This window comes from Balaenoptera musculus, chromosome 7 (genome assembly GCF_009873245.2).
Source record: "Balaenoptera musculus isolate JJ_BM4_2016_0621 chromosome 7, mBalMus1.pri.v3, whole genome shotgun sequence".
NCBI lineage: Eukaryota > Metazoa > Chordata > Mammalia > Artiodactyla > Balaenopteridae > Balaenoptera > Balaenoptera musculus.
Window position 1 is genome coordinate 37,220,558 of NC_045791.1, and position 25,281 is coordinate 37,245,838.

General features: G+C 36.5%; 1 protein-coding gene across 4 annotated transcripts in view; it reads left to right on the plus strand.

Moving 5' to 3' along the window:
- The window catches only part of GALNT13 (polypeptide N-acetylgalactosaminyltransferase 13), a 544,226-nt gene that overhangs the window by 214,057 nt on the left and 304,888 nt on the right, over positions 1-25,281 (plus strand). For all 4 annotated transcript variants that reach the window (XM_036856919.1, XM_036856918.1, XM_036856917.1 and 1 more), the window contains exon 4: positions 2,656-2,824. In XM_036856919.1, the coding sequence (XP_036712814.1) occupies positions 2,656-2,824 (169 nt within the window). The remainder of the gene's footprint in view (positions 1-2,655; positions 2,825-25,281) is intronic.

Below are 25,281 nucleotides of genomic sequence, written 5' to 3' on the forward strand. Positions count from 1 at the left end.
TGTCTATCTATCTATCTATCTCTACCAGTCTAGATTGAGAATCTATTTCCTTCTAGATAGATATAGATATAGATACAGACACATACATAAAATATCTATGGTCAGTGGGTAGTATTATATAGCCTGATTATGTCCTTTACTTCAGAATTAGAAGGACTCCTATGGAAACTATAAAAATTCTTTTTAACAGTTTCTATGGAATCAAAACTTAAAGAAATCCTAGAAATGAAAAGTACTTTAAGCCCTATCTAAGTCCAGCGTCTCACCAACAGCACAAATTCACCCAAAGCCAACACCAACAACTCCATCTGATTTCAGGGACAATAGGCTTACTAACTCCTGAGGGAACATATTACTGTTAGAATTCTAATTCATAAATTGAACAAAACATGCTTTTTCATAAAATTCCTGCCATCATTTCTATTTTTGCTTCTTAAAGTGAATGAGAGTCTTCATAAGCTTTAAGATAACTTTTTTTAATAGTTTTAGGTCGAATACATATATCTTTTTCATTTAAAAATTTCCCGGTTCTTACCATTTTTCTACGTATAAGAGGATTTACAGGCTAATTACCTTCATGATACCCGTATCTGAAGTTCCCCAGAGATGCCTAAATCTCTTTTATAGTTTGACTCCTGCCATTCCAAAGTCAGAATAACCTTTCACAGAAAATAATCTACTGGAAGACCCATTGTATATTAGTACTAGTAATATCAGTCTCGATGTTTTATAACTATGGTCAAATCAGAGGAAAGTCTCCTTATTGTGTTCTACCCTAGTTTTGACCATATTCTTATATTATATTAGAATTTATATTCCATGAAATGCTATAACTTATGGATTATTTTCACATGCTTTTTATCCTCTAATTTTATATTGAAGTATAGTTGACTTACAAAATTGTGTTAGTTTCAGGTATCCAGCATAGTGATTCAATTTTTTTTTTTTTTGCAGATGATATTCCATTTTAGGTTATTACAAGATATTGGGTGTAATTCCCTGTGCTCTACAGTAAATCCTTGTTGCTTATCTATTTTATACATAGTAGTTTGTATTTGTTAATCTCATACCCCTAATTTGTCTCTCTCCCCCTCCCTTTCCCCTTTGGTAACCCTGAATTTGTTTACTATGTCTATGAGTCTCTTTCTGTTTAGTATGTACACTCATTTGTATTATTTTTTATATCCCACATATGAGTAATATCATATAGTATTCATCTTTTTCTGTCGGTCCTATTTCACTAAGCATACTATTCTCTAGGTCTATCCACATTGCTGCAAATGGCAATATTTCATTCTTTTTTATGGCTGAGTAATATTCTATATATATACATATATACACATATATATACATATATATACACATATATATATGTGTGTGTGTGTATATATATATATATATATATATATGCTTGCCACATCTTCTTAATCCAGTCATCTGTTGATGGGCACTTGGGTTGCTTCCATATCTTGGCTCTTATACACAGTGCTGCAATGAACATTGAGGTACAGTGCATGTATCTTTTCAAATTATTGTTTTAGTTTTTTCTGGATATATAGCCAGGAGTGGAATTGCTGGATCATATGGTATTTCTAGTTTTAGTTTTTTAATATTCTTTAATTTTTAAAATACATTTTAAAGTAATCTGGGTCCAAATATTTGCCCTTTAAAGTATATGGAAATTAAACTCAGTAAGATTAATGTGTTAGGTGCTATAATACAGCAAAATGTTGGAAGAGTCAAGGCCAGAACTACCAGTTTCTTTCATGGTAACCTAATTTAATATCATTATGAGAAGTAAGTTAAGGGTACATTAGGATTAACTGGAACCTTGGCTTATTACTATATGTTAGCATACATACAGACATATGCATGCATGTGCCTACACACACACACACACATTGAACCATGTATTTTATAGCTAGAAGGGACATTTTTGTGGTGATAACTTGGAGGAAATGGCAAGAACATTAGCTTGTATAGAATCCTGAGTGTTCTTAATAAAAACAGTCAAGCCCAGAATATTGCTCTGAAATTCCAGTTATGGAACACATAGCCTCCAAATCCAACTTGACATTTAAAATTACATGTCACTGCTATGAAAGTTCTTTTCACTTATTTGAAAATGATTTGACAAAGAAATCAAATTCTGTTGGGGATAAAGCATTGCCAACCTTACTTGCTTTTATAAAGATATAATGGCAGTAGATATTTGAAATACCAAAATATTTAAGTGGATGTGAAAATAAATTAATCTTGGTAAATTTTTTAAATTTCTCTTTTATCATTTTGCACAGCTTAGTCTGCCCAGAGCTCAACTTCATCCCTTTCTAATTAGTGTATTAAAAGACATGAAAGAGAAGTTTTAAGTTTTGGTGTTTTGTGTTGCTTAATTATTAAGTCTTAATGATTAGTCAGATCATATATATGTGATAGACTTGAAGAACAACATGCAGCATTGAGTTAATGAATTAAAATAAGTTGTTTCTTTAGTGTAGTGCATGGTTTGTAAGTGGCAATAGAGATTTGATGATTGTATCATTAAGCCAGTTTATAAGTGATACCCTTTAGAATCTAATCCAACACATGAGTTTATATTTTCAGTTCATTATCTGTATGTTTGTATGTATGTGTGTACCTGTGTGTGTCTTACAGCTGTTATTTCAAGAAACCAAGAAGGGCCAGGAGAAATGGGAAAGGCTGTGCTGATTCCTAAAGATGACCAGGAGAAAATGAAAGAACTGTTTAAAATCAATCAGTTTAACCTTATGGCCAGCGATTTGATTGCCCTTAACAGAAGTCTGCCGGATGTAAGATTAGAAGGGTGAGTTTACATTTGTTTTATAATCTTATATATTAGCAATCCCCAAATTTCAGAATATCTCAGAACTTCAATTAACTCAGATTATTTGAAATCTAGAGCTATATGGTTCTGAATACTTTTGCCATAGCAGGAATTAACTGTGCATACGTATGATGAGAGATATGAACTGTCTTTCTCTGGCAGAGCAAAATATGTTACTTGCAAAGACATTGCAGAATACACAAACCTAACAGGTTTTTCCTTCATGAGATGTCTTTTTGTTTTACTTTGCTTTATCTTGCTAAAAATAGAGCAAACATGATCTTTGATAAATTATTTTCTTGCCTGTATAAAAAGCTCTTATACTTTGCTTTGAAAAACTATATGCTTTGCTATTCCAGCATAAAAATAGCCAACTGCCTGTGTGATTCTTTGACCCTTTAAAATTATTTATTGTGAGCTCTTTAGCAATTTATGATGCTATTTATCGATATAATTAGAAAGCTCAGTTAATCAGCCATGGAGGAAATACTCGCTTGGAAATAATAATACTGCATGAAAAATTATGTTGAAGAATTCAACACTTATGTGATTAACTGTAAGCCATGCTCTAGATAGTTGAACATATTTTAAATGGAGGTAATAAAAATCAGAATATTTAGTGGGAGTATTGTCATCCTTGTATATAGTCCTTATAAAGAAAACTCTTGGCACTTAGAAAAGATACGTCCTCAGTTTGTAGAAAATCTCCAAGTTTACAAATATCCTCCAGAACACACTTCCATTTAAAACGAAGTTGTTCTTTTAGACATGTAATGGCCTATACATAGTTGATGCATACAAAGTTTGCTACATATAATGGCTTATATTACATTAGTGAGATGGTGACATTGACATATTTACTAAACATGATTTTTTTCTCCTTTCTGAATTACTTCAAATAAGACCAAAATAAATTAATCCAAGCCTTGTTGAGATGCTGGCCTGGGTTGTCAGAAGGTTCATTTGATAGCTAAGTAACTGGTTTTGTATACCCCTGTATGCTTTTGAAATGTCTCTCTCAACAAAACCACAAATAACTACATATTATGGATATTTTTGGTTCCTAGCAAATAGCTTAAGCATCAAATTTAACATTTTTGCATTCCAAAGGCCTAAATAATTTTACAGGTAGTTCTGTCCTTATTTGTATGTGTGTGTTTGTATATGTTTAGATACATTTGAATTTTTAAAGAAATACAGTAAGCATATTCTTCTAAGTAATTTTGAGCATTTTATATGCTGAGTTCATAATGTTATAATGTGCATTTATTACCTTGTTTTATATACTATGTTGTGATAAAATGGGAAAATGTGATACGTGTTCAGGAAAACCATGTACACACTATTTCAAATTTTTTTAAATCTTCATTTTCAACTATCAGAACATATAAAATTAAATTTTATATCAGATCTGGTATAAAATTAAGGTAAGAACTATTTTAATACAGAGCCGTCACAAAAGAAAAAAAGAAGCAACATCATTATTGAGCATCCATTTAAAATATCTGTGGCCAGTGGTATTACTTGTTTTAAGAATTACTGAGTGTATTAAGTACTTGAAGATTTAAGTCTTAAACTATGGAACAATTCAACATTTAAAAAATGTAGGATTCAAATCTCAGTATCAAAACTATAAAAAAATGCCATACCTACTGTAGATATTATTGCTTGAATTTTGAGATTTTGCAAATAATAGTAGTGAAATAAATCATTTTCTGTTTTATTCTTATGACAGCACAGTGTGTGCAATTAGTAAAAAAAAAGAAAGAAAGAAAGAAAGAAATACCATCTACAATTCCTAGACAAATTATAAAGTGTGTGTGAAGTTCACTGAGGACATTTGCAAGTCATCTTGAATGACTCAATTGTGTGACTGCCTGGAAACAACTAATGTTGAGAAACACACCATGAATCAGATATCCAAACTTATTTAAAAGATGTAAAAAGCTGTTAATACTCATTTGATGTAGAAAGCTATATTTTTTCCAATTTTGGTATTACAGTTCAGTTTTTGGATAGTTACATCTCAAGAGATGACACATAAAGCTAGCCTCAGTGATGACTGACATATCAAGATGTAAAAAGATGGGATTTATAAATAATTAGTTTAAAAAAATCTTATTTTAGTGAAAACTGGAGTCGATATTTATTTAGAAAGGGTCTGAACTGCCCAAACTGTGAATTCATTAAAACATCTCAGCATATTTTATGACTGCATTCAGAAAATTGTCCAAATAGTTTAATGTTGTGTTTGGCTTTAACATCAATCTACAAATATTTGAAGATGTGTTCAGAGTGTTGACCTGAAACAAATAGATTGCCAGATATTTCTCCAGCAAAAATGGGTTTATTTAGGATCAGCAGAGAATTGCAGTTCAGGGTCTGCGACCATGGCAAGCCACATGCAAGTCCCCACACAGCAAGGGAAGGAGAACACTTTTATAGAGTGAAAAAGGAAGTTGGGAGGGCCATAGTAAACAAAGAGTCCATGGCATTTCAGTGGCTGAGTTCTTGCCAGGAAAGAAGTCTTTCTTTGTCCAGTTGGACTCTGCTATTCTTGCAGGGTATGAGACTCCCCTTTCTGATGCCCAAGCTCTATTTAATTGAGGTTTCTGTTTATTAATTTTTTTACATATCCCTCTTTTGATCATGATATTTCTCTAAAAGCATCACTGATCAAGAGTCAGGTTTTCAGGTTTCAGTGGCTTTTTGTCCCTCAGTGTCAGGAAGGATCTTTCCTGGGTGGTGTCTCATGTCGGAGGGAAAGTGCTCAGATTGGAAACCTATTAAAGTCATATTCAGGTAACAAGGAGGGTGAGGAGGGAGAACTCTCAGGCATTATTATTTAAAGTCTGTATGTTGTCAAGATCATAGACATTGGAGATCATCTGATGTGTTATATCATTATCAAAGGTTTAGCAACAAACTCCCAACAGGCCTGCTCTGGATATCTTGGGAAAACTGTCTCATCAGATGTCCTCTTCTTCAATACTGGGAATTTTTTTTACTTTTAGGCCACCAAATTATGTGCGGGTCCAGTCAGTGCTTGGCGCTCTTTTTTAGGTGTGTCATGGAAATCCAAGAGCCTCTCCTTGGGGTTTGGTGGCACAAGGGTTGCTTAGCAGTAACCTGATAGTGACCTTTCCAGCAAGGTTGAAGAGAGTACTTCTGGAAGTGTCTTTTTCAATAGAAAAAATCTCAGGTTGCAAGGTGTGATGCTTGAGGTCTTTGTCTCGCAGGGGTGCACTGTGAACAGATTGCTCTACGAAAACTCATAGTGATTTTTAATAGAACGAATTAGGTCTTTGCAATATTGGAGGGTCTCTCCTTTTAGCAGTTGTGGGTCAAAAGAAACAAGAGCTAAGTGCACTGGTGTTCTATCACTATCTCAAAGGGTGAGAGTTTATGGGTTCAAAAAGGGGTGAATTTGAGATTTAGAAGGATCGACCACAGTGCTTCTGGCCAAGCTATTTGGAGAGCCTCTACAAATTTTGCCTGTTGAGTCTTAATGATGCACTGAGTGTGTTCTTCTAAACCAGAGGATTGAGGCCACAATCCACACCAGTGACAGTACTGTAAAACCAGCCAAACAGCAAAGACTTGGCAAAGCACCTGGCCAATAAAATGGGTTACTCGAACACTATGAAACGCAAGAAGACTTCTTCCGGGAAGGAATAATCTTTCCCAACTTTAGCCACGGAAGAGGCAGTAAATGGTCTGCAAGGGAAGGTTTCACTCCACGGCGAAGACATATAGACTGTGACTGAGACATATTTATATCCATTAGACAGAGGAAGTTGTATGAAATCCAGTTGCTAGACCTCAAATGGTCCATTTGGCAGTTTCAAATGTCTGGGAGCAGTAGGAACAGACTTCCCTGGGCTGTACTTTGGACAAGTGGGACAGTGAGGTAGGCACTTTTTGTGGCCTTGTTAATGTTTCCCCACCAATACTGATTCATGAAGGTCATCATTTTTGTCAGTAGATCAATGGTTTAATGCACGTACAGTAGTGAGGAGTGAGCATTTTAGAGTCTCAGGTAGGACTGCATTGTTATTTGGTTCAAACCAGAGCCTTCTCTTTTTATCAAACCAACAATAATTGAATTTCCAATCTTGTTTTTCCTTTTCTGAGGCCAATTGTTGGACCTCTCTAGCCAGTTTTTCTAAATTATCATTTGGATAATTTGGAAATACCTTTTGGACCATGACAGAGGTTTTGGATGCTGTTGGTTTCTTTAAGGACAGCATTCCTTGCAGAAATATCAGCAAGGTGATTTCTCTTAGCGACCAGAGATTTCAAGTTTAGAATATCCCAGAATCTTCATAATAGCTAAAATGGCAGGTAACATTATTGTGCACAATAATTCCTGAACGTAAGGGCCATTTTTAATGTTATTGCCACTGGAAATAAGGATGTTGTGGAAATGTTGCTTCCACAACATTCCAAAATCATGAGCTACTTCAAAAGCCTATCTACTGTCGGTATGAACAGTTTTGTCCCTGGCTGAAGTTCAAGCCCATGTAAGAGTGTGTAATTCAGCCTGTTGAGCTAAAGTAGCCACAGATAAAGATGCTGCCTCAACAACATCATAACAAATTACGATAGCATGCTCAGAGCACTATTTGCCATTGTCACCTTTAAAATAAGAACCATTGGTGAACCTTCAGAAGTCAACATTACCTAATGGAATTTCTGATAGATCACTATGAGGAGTCAGGAGGTGGTCCATCAGTGTGAAGCAGTCATGAGGAACTTTGTGGGTGATGGAGGGGAAAAGAGTAGCCAGGTTAAGGTTATTATAACAGAAAAGAGTTATGTGAGGGGCAGTTAACAAAAGGACTTCATAGGAGGTAAGACAGCTGGTGGAGAAATATTGAATGTGGTGAGAATTCAGGATAGCTTCTAATGCATCAGGTACAAAAATAGTTAAAGGGAATTCCACAACAATTTTCTTGGTGGCTTTAACCAAAAAGGCAGTGGTTGATATGGCACTAAGGCAAGACAGGTATCCCGGTGTCAGAGGGTCTCGTTGCTGGCTATAATACCTTATGAGTCGATGGTGGTCTCCATATTTTTGGGTGAGTACCCCAAGGGCATTCCCTTCCTTTTCATATACAAAAAGGAAAAAGAAATCCGATAATTGGGATGCCCAAGGACAGGTTGCTTCATCAAACTCTCCTTTAGGGCCTTGAAAGCTGTGTCTTCCAGTTCTTTCCATAAAACTAGATAAAATTGGGTTGGGGTTGTTATTGTTGAGTAAAACATGCAGAGGTTTGGTCATAAGAGAGAAATTTCAAATCCAATTTTGGCAAGAATCAAGTAGCCCAAGGAAACCTCACAGTTGGTGCTTACTTTTGGTTTTGGGGAAACTTAGGATACCATGAAGTCTCTGTGGATCTAGGTAGAGCCCTGTTTTTGATAGCATATGCCCTAAATATCAAACCTGGGGGACTTCCCTGGTGGCACAGTGGTTAAGAATCTGCCTGCCAATGCAGGGGACATGGGTTCAAGCCCTGGTCTGGGAAGATCCCACATGCCATGGAGCAACTAAGCCCGTGCGCCACAACTACTGAGCCTGCGCTCTAGAGCCCGTGAGCTGCCTACTGAGTCTGTGTGCCACAACTACTGGAGCTTGCACACCTAGAGCCTGTGCTCTGCAGCAAGAGAAGCCACCGCAGTGAGAAGCCCATGCATCGCAACGAAGAGTAGCCCCCACTCGCCGCAACTAAAGAAAGCCCGCATGCAGCAACGAAGACCCAATGCAGCCAAAAATTAAAAAAAAAAAAAAAGAAAAAGAAGAAAATATCAAACCTGGGTTTGGCCAAACTGCAATTTTCCTTTGGTGCCCTTATGTCCCTTTAAGACTAAAGGCTTTAACAAGCAGATGCTGTCTTCCTGTGAGGGCACTTGAGAAGGAGAGTAAAGAAACAAATCATCCAGATATTGCAACAGAGTAAAACCTCTAGGGAACTTGATGTCATCCAGATCCGCCTTCAGGATTTGCAAGAAATAAGAAGGACTCTCAGTAAAACCTAAGGCATTACTGCCCAGGTGAATTGTTTTTTCTTCCCAAGTGAAGGCAATAAGTACTGGCTAGCTTCATCATCTGGAATACTAAAAATAAATTGCATAAATCAATTACATTAAAGAATTTACTTCCAGTGGGAATGGATGTTAGTAAGGTATGAGGGTTAGAAACAATAGGGTGTCCAGGGATAACAGTGTTGTTTATTGCTCTGAGGTCCTGGACAAACCTCTACCCTCAGCCCTTAGGTGTTCTCACCAGTAAAATGGGAGTGTTACAAGGGCTAGTACAAGGGGTAATGAGTCCTTGAGCCACGTAATCTTCTGTTATGGACTTTATGCCTTGAAGGGCTTCTTTACTTATAGGATATTGATTAATTCTGGGAAGAGGTTTTGAGGTATCTAATTGAAATTTGACTGGAGGTACGCTGTGAATTTTGTCACATCAGTTGAAGATTTTGCCCATATGGAAAGTGGTAGTTGATTCAGTAGGGACAAGTGACCAGTGTTTTCAGAATCTGCTTTAGTACCATCAGAGTAAGAACAAATAAAAGATGTCAAAGGGCTATTTAATTCACCTGGGGGTTACTTTGATGACTACTGTCAATTTTTAGAATTATTTCCCCTCTGGGAGAAATAAATTCTGGCATGATACTTCTCTAAGCCTCAGCTTAATAACTGAATAGGGGCAGAGGAACTAAGGATAAAAGAGTGAGGATCTCTCAAAGGACCTAAACAAAAGGGAATAGGTTCAGAGACAAGAACCTCTTGAGGTTCATTAGAAATCCCCACTATTTGAACTATTTTAGTACTCCGAGGGAGGGGTTGCTTTATAGTAGTGGGGTTGAGCACTAAGCATGTGGCTGTGCTGTCATTTAGGACAGGAAGAGATTCCTCCCCAGTCGGAAGAAATGTTTCTCCAAGTCAGGAGGGAGAACTGGGAAGAGCCCCTGTAGATCCCCAGAGCCCTGTCATTGAGAATAAGGACATTGGGAAGGCTGGTTAGAGGGCTGAAGGTGCCTGAAGTGCTTAAATTTGTAATAGTCTCTTTTCCAATGTCCTGGCTCTTTGCATTAATAGCAGAAACTAGAGGGTTTCGGTTTTGTGTAGGAGCTTCCATTTGCTGGAGTTGAAGATGAAGAATTTCGGTGGCCTTCTTTGGAGGTGACTCATCTAGAGTAAGAGAGCTACTTTCCAGATTAAGTAAATGTGGAGTGGACATAGTTTCCCATTCCATCTGGGTCCTTTTTAGTAGAAGGAAGAGGTCCCAGTTCAGCCCATTAATAAACTAGAGTTAAGAGCTACTTGGATGGAATCAACATCTTAAGGAAGACCAGAATTTTCTTTGAAAACAATCTGAATTCAATAATAAAAAATCACGAACAGGTTCAACATATTTTTATGTGCAAGCCTGAATTTTTTTCTAATCAACAGGCTTTGGAAAAACTCTAGGAATTGCTCAATGATGTCATCTAGCAATTGTCTGAGACTGATCATGTAATAAGTTAGTGGGCTGTTCTCCTGGTTATAATTCTAGTGACCTTGCAGAACTTTCCCAATTAGTGGTTTTCATCCAATACTAGACCTGACCTTAATTGACAAGCATATGATCTAGCTGATATAAGTCAGAGAAACCAGGGTGATAAGTTTGAATGACTATAAAATAAATTTCTCCACCATCCGAGAGGATCTTTGGTTACTTTGGGAAAATCTTTGACTATGGCTCCTAGTTCAGCTTTAGTCAAGGGAAGATAAGAAACTAAGGGTTTAGCCTCTGGAACCTCAGAAAGCTTAATTTTAAAGGTACATGTTCTGACAACTTTAAGAGGAAAAGGGAGAGGGGACAGTTTCAGAGAAAAGGGAAAGATTGGCAAGAAAATTAAGTATGGGGGAATTGAGGGTATATTGGAGGCAGCATAGAATGGATGGAGGAAGGTGGCACCAAAGGTGGAATCTGGACATGAGGAGAAGAGCAATCGAGACAAGATGGGACGAGAAGCAGAGCCTAAGACAAAGAAGCCAAGGAAGGAGAGCCTGGGGCTTTGGGAGCCATTGTTTCTCTCTTTAATCATTTGTTTGCCTTAGTTAATCTTAAAATCATACTTTGCAGAGAGGCAATTTTAGATACCTGATAACATTGGGAAGCCTCAAAATACCAATTGAAATAACTGTTCCAGTCAGTTTTGGAAATTTTTGAACCAGTTCAGTTTTAAGGAAATTAAGTTTAGGGATTTCAAAAGTTCCCCATCATGGCCATTGAGATTCTAAATTGCCTTTGGTCAAGTCAGTCCATTTATTTAGAAATTGTGCATGGGGAAGGACCTTGGTTTTAAAAATAAAATTAGCCAGAGTCCCTGTAGGGAAGGCACCCTCAAAAAAGCTAGATAACTGGGATCCCATTTCCTAGAGGTTTTTCCTTTAGAGCAAAGAAAATTTTCAAACAGTTTAAACAGTTTGTAGAACAAATGGCTTAATTCAAAAGCTTGCAAGCCAGTCCTAGCCAGTCCTTAGAAAACATTGGTCCTGGAGGAGCCAGACTGAAGGCTTTTTTTGTTTTTTAGCCAGTCTTCAGAGGACAGCCCTTCTAAAGGAATAGGCCAAAAGTTGAAAAACCAGAACAGTTTCATCTGAAGCAGCCCCTTCCTGAAAGAGTTGAGCCAAAGGCATTTTTAGACAGGTTCAATTGAAATAGTCTGATCTCAAGATCACACCAAAGTGCCAAAGGAGTAGTTACACACAGAACAAAACCTTAACCAGAAAGACAAAGCCTTTAAATAGATCCTGAATAAAGCCTGCAGGGCTTCAAACACAAGAGGATGTGAGCTGAAATCCAGGAAAAACTTCACATTCCCGTGCTGGCGAGAAATGCAGTGAGAAACAATGGGCTCAACTGTAGGTACCACCCCTGTTTGTTCCGCAGCCCTGGAGCCATAGGGAGTCTCCTCTGGTCCCTGAAAGAGCCACCAAAATTTTGACCTGAAGCAAATAGACTGCCATCTCCAACAAAGATGTACTTATTCAGATCAGCAGAGAATTGCAATTCAGGGTCTACAAACATGGCAAACCACAGGCAAGTCCCTGCACAGCAAGGAAAGGGAGACACATTTATAGAGAGGAGAAGGAAGTTGGGAGGGTGGGAAAAAAAAGTCCATGGCTTTTCATTGGCTGAGTTGTTGCTGGGAAAGAAGGGGAGTCTCTCTTCTTCCTGTTGGTCTCCACTGTCAATGCGGGGCATGAGAGCTCCCCCTTCTGATATCCTGACTCTATTTAATTGAGGTTTGTCTTTATTAATTGTTTTACAAGAGGAATAAATCTAAGTAAATATCCCATGTTTTCAAAGAGAAGAAACTAAATAAAAAATGTTTTTCCATGGAGGCAATTGTGATGAAACATCAGGACAAATTGGAGTTAAGTTCTAGAATGTCCATCCCTAGGGATGTTTAAATTTTTATATTAATTTGCTTATTTACTTAATATATTTATTAAATTTTATATTACACTTATATATTATCTTTAATTATTTGAGGGACATAAAATGATAGTATCACAAAGAATCATGGTACTTGGATATTTTAAGTACAGTCAAGGCTGAAGCACTTACCAAATTTCTTACTTTTTTGAAGGCCCTCAGTTTCTGGGATTCTTGTGGTTAAATCTATATAACTATAAATAAAATTCCAGACAGCTATAAGCAATCCTCTCTCCCCTTTGCCCATCCTCCATAAATTAAAAAAAAAAAAAATAGTACAATGTCATAAAATTCTATTCAGAACTTTGAGAAAAATGACTAGCAACTTGCGTCAGTGGATCAGCATTAGGGATTAGTTAGCATGTTTCTCATCTATTACGGGTCTAATATTTTGTAAATTGACATAGTTTGAATTTAAGAAACTGGGCCTAAATATTTCTGTTTAAAAAAGCAGCAAGTAAATAAGTGTCATTTTGTTTGGTTTTCAATGTAAGAGTTTTCAAGTAATATTTAAATAAGAGAGAGAGAATATATTACCAAACTAAAGAAACCCATTAAGTGATATTAAACACATTATTTTAGCACCTAATATGCTGGTTTGTGCCAAATACTGTTCTGTGTGCTGGGGATATAGCAGTAAACAAAACTAAGTCTCTGCTTCATGGAATTTAGAACAAATAAAAGAATGAAGAATGGTAAGCGATAGAGAATAGAGCAGTAAGGGGAGGCCTCTTTAAGAAACTCTCATTTGAGTAACCTGAGTGGACCTTAAGCAACTAAAATGTTATAATTTCCTTTTACTGATAAACAGAGCTGTTACATATTTACTGGGATCCTGAAACAGACAATGCTAGAAATATAGCAGACCTATGCATATATAAAACTCCATAAAGATACAAAAGCAATGGAACAAATGTTAAGCAAATGCATAGATATATGTTTGTTTGTGCATGTGTATTTGTATCATTTTTTGAAAAGAGTGTTTGAGCTATATTTCCATGAAATCCAGCAAAAATCACAATTTGGTTTGCAAAAGCTGTCTGCAGCCAATGTTATCCCATGCCTCTAGGCTTTTCTGAAGCAGAGAAAACAATATGACTATGATTATAATCAATGACGTACATGACTCTATTCCATTATATGCAAAACAAATAGGTGGAACAAAAAGCCTACTGTGGAGAAATTTTTCAAATAATTAGGGGGAAAATCTCTAGGTATGGAGCCAAAACACATAGGTTTAAGATCTGGCTCTGTGGCTTTCTACTGGATCTTGGGTAAGCCATTAATTTTCTAAGCCCCAGTTTGCTTTCACTGATGAAACCAAGTAATCAGTTAGTCAACCAACCAATCCCTGTCATTTACCTAATATAGGTTTAGCCTTGAGAACAAGAAAATGGATATAATAGCCCCTGACTGTGAAGAGTAAAAAGAATATATTTACATAAACAACAAATTATAGTATCGTATGAACACACCAAAAATGATGAAGGATAGAATTGTGCTGAGTTCCTAGTGAAATTTTTAGATTCATTATCATTATTATTCTGTGGAATTCTTTTATGTCCTAGCCTTCTTTTTTGGACTAAGCAAGGAAACTTTTTAAGCAATTGGCTTCTCCCTTTACTCTGCCATTCTTTTTGAATAAGAAATTAACAGTAATTATTGAGTGAATATTTATAAAATAGCTGTGGCCAATTAAAACAAAATGTTAAGGTTTTTTAGCATTTACTTGTATTCAGACATTTAATAGCACTTCAAGTTCTGGTATTGAGTTGTTTGAAGGTTATAATGCAGCTGGCATTTAAATATATTTCATCAGGGGAAAAAATGAGGAAATAGGAAATTTATTTCAGCTATTTATATCCTAGACAAATAACTGCTTCTTACGTATGCACACTTGCAAGGTGATAAAGAGAAAAAGACTCTAGTGGTCTTGCGATATTAGTGGAAAGGAGCTCTAGCATACAAATTCTGAATAAGATGCTGTCAGAGGACAAAGAGTTTATTTACTACATCAAACAGAAATAAACCATAGTATATATTTTTTCTGTGTTCAGTCTCATAAGTGTACCTTTATATGGATTATCTTTCCTATGAATTAAAATACAATAAATACAGCATTGATTGCACAAGGAGACATAGAAAATGAGACTATTAATTGGATTTCTGAACTCTGTTCCACATCTTTTCTTTATAATTTGAGAATTACTACAACTTTCATATGCTGGCAAAAATTTTGCCTCTGAAGATAATAATAATTTCTATAATACTTTGATTTATGTAGTGTGCTCATGTGTAGAATTAATTTCACTTCCCCAGTTAGAAGTGGTGTGTAAGAATCTCTGTCTCTGTGTGTTTGTGTATGCACATAAATATATACATTTAGATATATTTATTTGAAGAAGATAAAGATGTTGATAGTTCAAAGATAGATAGATAGATCACAGATACTTAGATCAAAGATAGTTCTGTTCTACAGAACTCTGATCTACAGAACTATAAAATAATAAATTTATACTGTTTAAGCCCCCCCCCAAAAAAAAGATAGAGATGATAGATATTATTATTATCTTTGAAATAATAATACTGTTTCACTATAACTTTCCTTTCAAATAAGAAAGTTGATTACAACATGTCTAGGTATGTTTTCAGGGGCACATTTGTGTACCACTGTAGGCAGAAAGCATGCTGCATAACTCCATTTACACCTGAACTATCCCTCGACAATCAATTTAATTTTCTAACAACTATTACTTTGACTTTTAAAAAATTATAATAAGCTATACAAAACATAAACTTTACCATCTTAACTATTTTTAAATATATAGTTCAGTAGTGTTAAGTATGAAGGGGATCAGAATATGCCATCTTTAAATATACCACTTTGGCATGAAGATTATTTTGACTAAAGGCAGTTTAGAAAAAACAGGCACAGGAAAAGCTGTCTTCACTCCCTCGTCTGCCTAAAAGCAAGGCAAGTTTCCCCTGTGAAGATGCCCCTGTCTCTTGAACAAGAAAAGGAACAATAACCTTTATCACTGGTGATGGACATGGCACTGAGATGACTGCATAAACTCAACCTTACTAAATAACCCTTATCTTCTGTTAGTTTCCCCCATATATTTGCCTTCCCACATTTTACCACCCCTAAAAGCCCAGATACCTTTTCCTTTGTCTTTTCCTTGATTCATCACCATTTGTTAAAATGACATCTAAGACCCCCCAACCCCAGCCCGAGTTTAACCACTTCTTTTGGGTCTTCCTTTATTTTCTAAAAGACCTCCATATACATAAAAACCAAAACATTAACATCAAAATAAAATGTATATGCATTTTCTCCTGTTACTCTTTCTTTTGTCAGTTTAATTGGCTGGCCTCTAGTACTAACCCAAGGTGAATAACCCAAAGTTTTTTCACTACCCTACAAGTATATGCGCACTGTTGAGGGACCAGTCTCCAGAACTCTTTATGTTGCAGAACTGAAACTCTATACCTATTAAACAACAACTCCATATTCTCCACTATCCCCAGACCCTGGCAACCCCCATTTTAATCTCTGTCTGTATGAATTTGGATATTCTTGGTAACTCATATAATTGGAATCATACAGCATTTGCCTTTTTATGAGTAACTTATTTCACTTAGCATAATGTCCTCAAGGTTCATCCATGTTGCAGCATGTGTCAGAAATACCTAACTTTTTAAGGTGAATAATATTCCATTATATGTATATACCACTTTTGTTTATCCATTAATCTGTCAATGGACACTTGGTTTCCTTCCACCTTTTGCCTACTGTGAATAATCCTACTATGAAGATAGCTGTATAAATATCTCTTTGAGATCCTATTTTCCGTTCTTTCGAGAAATGGAATTGCTGGATCATATGCTAATTCTGTGTTTTGAGGAAGCACCATACTGTTTCCTGTAGCAGCTGTACCATTTTATTTGATTTTATTTTTTGACATGAAATAAGTCTATGACTTCTTTTTTTTAAGTTTTTTTTTGATGTGGACCATTTTTAAAGTCTTTATTGAATTTGTTTTCCTTAATGTTTTGGTTTTTTGGCCACGAGGCATGTGGGATCTTAGTTCCCCCACCAGGGATCAAACCTGCACCCCCCACATTGGAAGGAGAAGTCTTAACCACTGGACCACCAGGGAAGTCCCTATGGCTTTTTTTTTTTTTTTAATATATATTGATGCTAATTCTTTTTTTTTTTTAATTTTTATTTATTTATTTATTTATTTATTTTTGGCTGTGTTGGGTCTTCGTTTCTGTGCGAGGGCTTTCTCTAGTTGTGGCAAGCGGGGGCCACTCTTCATCACGGTGTGCGGGCCTCTCACTATCGTGGCCTCTCTTGTTGCGGAGCACAGGCTCCAGACACGCAGGCTCAGTAGCTGTGGCTCACGGGCCTAGTTGCTCCATGGCATGTGGGATCCTCCCAGACCAGGGCTCGAACCCGTGTCCCCTGCATTGGCAGGTGGATTCTCAACCACTGTGCCTATGGCTTATTTTTAAATGAGAAAAACAAATTACAGGGCAGTTAAAAAAACAAAAACAACTGAGAAAAGTAAAATTATTGATCACGTCTAGCTTAGAAATGAGGCCTTGCCTCATCACCACTGTAATACTTGTTAAATGACCACCTCCAGCTGAACCTATATACTGACCTTTTTTGTTACAATGGAAAAAACATTTCATTATAGATATGTGGAAAAAGTTCTCCAGAAGTAGCTGAAATAGCTTGGTTGTGAGAGCCTTAGACTGAAGATCTAAAGGTCCCTTGTTTGATCCTGGGTTTTGGCAATGGTTTTATTATTTTTATTTATTTATTTTTTATTGAAACATAGTCGATTTACAATATCATATTAGTTTCAGTTGTACAGTATAATGATTCAGTATTTTTACAGATTATACACCACTGAAAATTATTACAAGATAATGGCTGTAATTCCCTGTACCTTGTTTCTTATCTATTTTATACATAGTAGTTTGTATCTCTTTATCTCATACCCCTAATGTGCCCCTCCTCCCTCTCCCCACTAGTAACAACTAGTTTGTTTTCTATATCTGTGAGTCTATTTCTATTTTGCTATATATGTTCATTTCTATCATTTTTTAGATTCCCCATATAGGTGATATCATACAGTATTTGTCTTTCTCTGACTTATTTCACTAAGCGTAATATTCTCTAGGTCCATTCATGTTGCTGCAAATGGCAGAATTTCATTCTTTTTTATATTGGGTTTTTAATATTTATATTGCTTGTTTCTGTATTATGGCTATTGTAAATAGTATTGGTATGAACATTGGGGTGCATGTATCTTTTCAAATTTGTGTTTTTACTTTTTCCAGCTATATATCCAGGAATGGAATTATGGTAGCTCTAGTTTTAATTTTCTGAGGAACCGCCATACTGTTTTTGATAGTGACTGCACCAATTAACATTCCTACCAACCATGTTCAAGGTTTTCCTTTTCTCCACACCCTTTCCAACATTTGTTATTTGTCAATTTTTTGATGATAGTCATTCTGACAAATGTGAGGTGATACCTCATTGGTGTTTTGATTAGTGTTTCACTCATGATTAGTGATGTTGAGCATCTTTTCATGTGCCTGTCAGCTATCTGCATGTCTTCTTTGGAAAAACGTCTATTGGAGTTTTCTGACCATTTTTGATTGGATTGTTTGTTTTTTTGATATTGAGTTGTATGAGCTGTTTATGTTTTGGATATTAACGTTACAAATATTTCCTCCCATTCAGTGCGTTGTCTTTTCATTTTGTCAACAGTTTCCTTTGCTGTGCAAAAGCTTTTAAGTTTAATTAGGTCCCATTTGTTTATTTTTGTTTTATCTCCTTTGCTTAGGAGACAGAATACTACAATTTATGCCAAAGAGTGCTCTGTTAATGTTCTCTTCTAGGAGTTTCATGGTTTCAGGTCTTACATTTAGGTCTTTAATCCATTTTTAGTTTATTTTTGTATATGGTGTGAGGAAATCTTCTAATCTCACTGTTTTATATGTGGCTGTCCAGTTTTCCCAGCACCACTTATTGAAGAGACTGTCTTTTCTTCATTGTATATTCTAGCCTCCTTTGCCATAGATTAATTGCCCAAAGGTGTGTGGGTTTATTTCTGGGATCTCTGTTCTGTTCCATTTATCTACATGTCTGTATTTATGCCAGTACTATGCTGTTTTGAATCCTGTAGCTTTGTAGTATAGACTGAAGTCAAGGAGTGTGATACCTCCAGCTTTGTTCTTTTTTCTCAAGATTGCTTTGGCAATTCAGAGTCTTTTTTGGTTCCATATGAATTTTAGGATTATTTGTTCTAGTTCTGTGAAAAATTTCATGGATGTTTTGATAGGGATTTCTGTAGATTACTTTGTGTACTATGGCCATTTTAATAGTAGTAATTCTTCTGATCCAAGAGCATGGGACATCCTTTTATTTCTTTGTATCATCTTCAATTTCCTTCATCAATATTTTATAGTTTTCAGAGTATAGGTCTTTCACCTCCTTGGTTAAGTTTATTCCTAGGTATTTTATTATTTTTGATGTGATTTTAAACAGGATTGTTTTTTTACTTTCTCTTTCTGATAGTTTATTATTGGTGTATAGAAAAGCAACAGATTTCTGTATATTAATCTTGTATCCTACAACTTTGCTGAATTCATTTACTCTAATAGTCCGCAGATGGAGACTTTAGGGTTTTCTATGTAAAATATCATGTGTTCTGCAAATAATGACAGTTTTACTTCTTCCCTTCTAATTTGTATGCCTTTTATTTCTTTTTCTTGTCTGATTGCTGTGGCTAGGACTTTCAATACTATGTTAAACAGAAGTGGCAAGAGTGGCCATCCTTGTCTTGTTCCTGAATTTATAGGGAAGGCTTTCAGCTTTTCATCATTGAGTATGAGATTAGCTAAGGTTTGTTATAAATGGCCTTTATTACATTGAGATATGGTCCCTTGAAATCCTTTTTGATGAGCGTTTTTATCATAAATGGATGTTGAATTTTTTCAAAAGCTTTTTGTGTATATGTTGAGATGATCATGTGATTTTTATCCTACCTTTTGTAAATGAGGTGTATCACATTCATTGATTTGTAAATATTGAACCATCCTTGAGTTCCAGGAATAAATCCAACTTGATCATGGTGTATGATCCTTTCACTATATTGTTGAATTTGGTTTGCTAATATTTTGTTGAGGATTTTTGTGTCTATATTCATAAAAGATATTGGCCTGTATCTTTATTTTTCTGTACTATCTTTGATTGTGGTATCAGGGTAATGGTAGCCTTGTAAGATGAATTTTGGAATGTTTCATTCTCTTTGTTTTTTTGGAATAGTTTGAGAAGGGTAGGTATCAATTCTTCATTGTATGTTTGGTAGAATTCCCCTAGTCATTCTATGCTAGGCTTTTGTTTACTGGGAGAATTTTTTATTACAAATTCAATTTCACTACTAGTGATCAGTCTGTTCAAATTATCTGTTTCTTCTTGATTCAGTCTTGGCAGGTTGCGTGTTTCTAGAAGTTTGCCCATTTCTTCTTGCTTGTCCAGTTTGTTGGCCTATAACTATTCTTATTCTCCTATTTTTTGGTATCTCTATGATATTAGTTGTTATTTCTCCTCTTTCATTTTTAATTTTTATTTTTTGGGTATTCTCTCTTTTCTTCTTGGTGAACCAGACTAAAGGTTTATTGATTTTGTTTCTCTTTTCAAAAAACCAGCTCTGGGTTTCATTGATCTTTTCTACTGTTGTTTTTTAATCGCTACTTTATTTATTTCCTCCCTGATCTTTATAATTTCCTTCCTTTTTCTGACTTTGGACTTTGTTTGCTTTTCTTTTTCTAATTCCTTTAAGGTGGGAGGTTAGGTTGTTTATTTGAGATTTTTTTTTTTTTTTAAATGAGGAAAGCCTGTATAGCTATAAACTTCCCTCTTAGAAACTTTTTTCTGCATCCCATAGATGTTGGAGTGTTGTGTTTCCATTTTCATATATCTTGAGTTAATTTCTTATTTCCTCTTTGATTTCTTCATTAACCATTGGTTTTTTTTAGTAGCATGTTGTTAATCTTGTTGTTGTTTAGTGTTTGTTCTTTACCATTTTTCTTTCTGTAATTGATTTCTAGTTTCATACCATTGAAGTTAGAAAAAAAATGCTTGATATAATTTCTGTTCTCTTAAATTTGTTGGAACTTGTTTTGTGGCTAGCATGTGACCTATCCTGGGGAATGTTCCATGTGCACTTTAAAAGAATGTATATTCTGTTGTTTTTGAATGTAATTCTGTAGCCATCTATTAAGTCAAACTGGTTTATTGTGCCATTTAAAACCACTGTTGCCTTATTGACTTTCTGTCTGGATGATCTGTCCACTTATGTAAGTGGGCTGTTAAAAGTCCCCTACTATTAAAAAAAAAAAAAAAAGTCCCCTACTATTATTGTGGTGTTGTCAATTTCTCCTTTTATGTCTGTTAGTATTTGCTTTATATATTTATGTGCTTCTGTATTGGGTGCAGATATGTTAACAAATGTAATATCCTCTTCTTGTATTGACTCCTGCATCATTATATAATGCCCTTCTCTGTCTTTTGTTATAGCCTTTGTTTTAATGTCTATTTTGTCTGAAATGAGTATTGCTACCCCCACTTTCTTGCTGTTTCCATTTGCATGAAATATCTTTTTCCATCCTCTCCCTTTCAGTCTATGTGTCTTTAGCTCTGAAGTGAGTCTTTTGTAGGCAGCATACATAAGGATCTTATTTTTTTACCCAGTCAACCACCCTATGTCATTTGATCAGAGCATTTAGTCCATTGACATCTAAAGTACTGGGTTGGCCAAAAGGTTTGTTCGGTTTTTTCCATAAGATAGCTCTAGTAGCACTTAGTTCTCTTTAACGTCATTCAAGACAATTTTGTTAGATTGTGCGTGACAGCTGTCATATCAGTGTGCACCTAAAAAAAGACATCAAAATTGGTGAATTTTTGTGTAGCCATTTTAATATCAAAGATGGAAGATAAAAAGCAACATTTTTGGCATATTATGCTTTATTATTTACAGAAAGGTAAAAATGCAACTGAAACGCACAAAAAGATTTGCACAGTGTATGGAGAAGGTGCTGTGACTGATCGAACATGTCAAGAGTGGTTTGCAAATTTTCGTGCTGGAGATTTCTCACTGGATGATGCTCCGTGGTCGGGTAGACCAGTTGAAGTTGATAGCAATCAAATAGAGACATTAATTGAGAACAATCAACCTTATACCACATGGCAGATAGCCGACATACTCAAAATATCCAAATCAAGCATTGAAAATCATTTGCACCAGCTCGGTTATTTTAATCTCCTTGATGTTTGGATTCCACGTAAGTTAAGCAAAAAAAACCTTCTTGACCATATATCCCCACATGCAATTCTCCACTTAAACGTAATGAAAACGTCTGTTTTTAAAACAAATTGTGACGGGCAATGAAAAGTGGATACTGTACAATAATGTGGAACAGAAGAGATAATGGGGCAGGCAAAGTATACCACCACCAACCACATCAAAGTCCAGTCTTCACCCAAAGAAGGTGATGTTGTGTATATGGTGGATTGGAAGGGAGTCCTCTATTATGAGGTCCTTCTGGAAAAGCAAACAATTAATTCCAACAAGTACTGCTCCCAGTTAGACCAAATGAAAGCAGCACTTGATGAAAAGCGTCCAGAATTAGTCAACAGAAAATGCATAATCTTCCATCAAGATAATGCAAAACTGCATGTTTCTTTGATGACTAGGCAAAAACTGTTACAGCTTGGCTGGGAAGTTCTGATTCATCCACCGTATTCACCAGACATTGCACCTTCAGATTACCATTTATTTAGGTCCTTACAAAATTCTCTTAATAGAAAAAATTTCAATTCCATGGAAGATTGTAAAAGGCACCTGGAACAGTTCTTTGCTCAAAGATAAAAAGTTTTGGGAAGATGGAATTATGAAGTTGCCTGAAAAATGGCAGAAGATAGTGGAACAAAAGGGTGAATACATTGTTCAATAAAGTTCTTGGTGAAAAAGAAAAATATGTCTTTATTTTTACTTAAAAACCGAAGGCACTTTTTGGCCAACCCAATAATTATTGATAGGTATGTAATTATTGCTGTTTTCCAGTTGTTTATGTAGTTCTTCTCTGTTCATTTCTTCTTCTTTTTGTTTCTTCCTTGCAATTTGATGATTTTCTTTCATAGTATGCTGTGTTCCTTTCTATTTAGTTGTTGTGACTCTATTGTAGGTTTTTAAAAAAAATATCTTTATTGGTGTATATTTGTTTTACAGTAGTGTGTTAGTTTCTGCTTTATAAAAAAAGTGAATCAGCTATACATATACATATATCCCCATATCTCCTCCCTCTTGCATCTCCCTCCCACCCTCCCTATCCCACGCCTCTAGGTGGTCACAACTGTGGTTGCCATGGGGTTCATAGTTGTTGACCCATAATTATATCTACTTGTTTCAAACTGGTAGTCATTTAATCTTGCTGGGTAGAATATCCTATGTTGCAGGATTTTCCCCTTTCAGCACTTAGAGTATATTATGCCACTACCATCTGCCCTGCAAAGTTTCTGCAGATAAATCAGCTGATAGGCTTAGGGAGGTTCCCATGTAGATAACTTTTTGCTTTTCTCTTGCTGTCTTTAGAATTCTCTCTTTAACTTTAACTTTTGCCATTTAAATTATGATATGTCTTGGTGTGGATTTGTTTGGGTTCATCTTGTTTGGAACTCTGTGTGCTTTCTGTATCTGGATATCTGTTTGTTTGTTTTTTTTCCTTCAGGTTTGAGAAGTTTTCAGCCGTAACTTCCTCAATACATTTTTGATTTGCTTCTCTCTCTCTCCTTCTTCTGGAACCCCTATAATGTGAATGTTGGTATACTTAATATTATCCTAGAGACCTCTTAAATTCTTTTCGTTTTTTATAATCTTACTTTTTCTTTTTGCTGTTATGATTAGGTGATTTCCATTATTCTATCTTCCAGATCCCTTATGTGTTCTTCTGTATCACTTAGTCTGCTATTCATTCCTTCTAGTGTGTTTTTATTTCAGCTATTGACTTCTTCACTTTTGATTGGGTCTTTTTTTTTTTTTTTTTTTTTTTTTAAAGAGAATTTTTTTTTTTTTTTAAATTTTATAGCTACTTTTTTAAAATTTTTATTTATTTATTTATTTTTGGCTGTGCTGGGTCTTCGGTTTGTGCGAGGGCTTTCTCTAGTTGCGGCAAGTGGGGGCCACTCTTCGTCGCGGTGCGGGGACCGCTCTTCATCGCGGTGTGCGGGCCTTTCACTATCGCGGCCCCTCCCGTTGCGGGGCACAGGCTCCAGACGCGCAGGCTCAGTAGTTGTGGCTCACGGGCCCAGCCGCTCCGTGGCATGTGGGATCTTCCCAGACCAGGGCTCGAACCCGTGTCCCCTGCATTAGCAGGCAGATTCTCAACCACTGCGCCACCAGGGAAGCCCTGATTGGGTCTTTTTAAAATATTTTTTAATATCTTCTAGTTCCTTGTTAAAATGCTCACTGTATACATTATTTTTTCCCCTAATCTTTTAACATTTTTATTACCAATGCTTTGAATTTTTTATCTGGTAAATTGTTTATTTCTGTTTCATTATTTATTTTTTCAAATGTTTTTCTCTTGCTCTTTCAGTTGAGAGTAGTTCCTCTGCCTTTTCATTTTGCTTAACTTTCTCTGCCTCTTTTAATTTAGGTGAAACATTTACTGATTGTGGCTCTTGTGTGAGAGCATCCCTATGCAGTCTACATATGCCCAATGCCTCTGTGAGAGAGCTGGATTTGATGTGGGTCTGGAGGTAGAGGGGATAGAGCTGGCATCGGGTGTGAGTTGGGACTTCCTCTCAGTTAAGTGGCCATCACCACCCTATAGAGGGTGTGGTCTGATCCAAGTTGCTGGAGCAGAAACTCTGAGGGATGAGTTCAAGCTTGCTCTGTTCCCTTTAAGTGTGTGTTTTCCCCTTTCCCTGTACTGGGACCCTTGCCTCAGAGGGTCATTGTGCTGAAACAAGTGGAATCCATGTGGACTCTCAGCTCATGTTGGCTACAGACCAAAGTCCTGTTCACTGCCTGTGCAGGTGACCACAGCTCTGCTCAGATGCAGCCTTGGGTGCAAGTCCCTTTTGTGCTTCACAGCAGATAACTGCCCCCAGCCTCCATTGCCCCTGCCCTATTGTGAACTGTTCTGCAGGGAAGGTGGGGCCCTTGTGGCCTCTCAGTGTGTATGGGGCAGGTGAGCTGAAGTTTAGTAGCTGCCATCAGAGATCTGGGCCGCTTTTTTTGCACCGGGTAAGCTCCAACAATGCCACTCCCTCCCCATCGATGCTAAGCCCTGGGACCAGGTCGCATCTGTGTCCCACAGTCGAGTCTTCTCCCCAGTCATGGCTGTCCCAGATCCAGTGCTGCACTGTGATGTGGAGTGAGTGGGGCCAGAATTTTTGCCCAACTTGGTCTGAGGTGTGCTGTGAGGCAGTCTCAAGAAACTCAGCAGCCGGTAGAGCAAACCTCTCTCCTCCCTGCCTCGGGGGCAAGCCAGTGTGCACACTCCCTATGAGCAGAGTCTGGGCTTCCCACAGCCCTTCCGTTAGTCCCAAGGGTCCTCCAACCAGCCAAGGGGGCTTGTCTCTCCCACATAGGACCCCAGGACTGGGGTGTCCAGTATGTGGCTCAAACTGCTCACTCCTCAGTGTGGGTGTCCCCCCCCCTTGTAATCTGCATTTTCCTCTGAGTCCGTTTCCAGGGTCACAGTTCCCAAACTAATTGCTTTTCTTCCCTTCCTATCCAATTATGTATATATCTTTCTTACAATCTTCATTGTACAGCAGTTCTTCTGCCAATCTCCAGTTAGTTTTCAGTGAGAATTTTTCCATATGTAGATGTATTTTTGATGC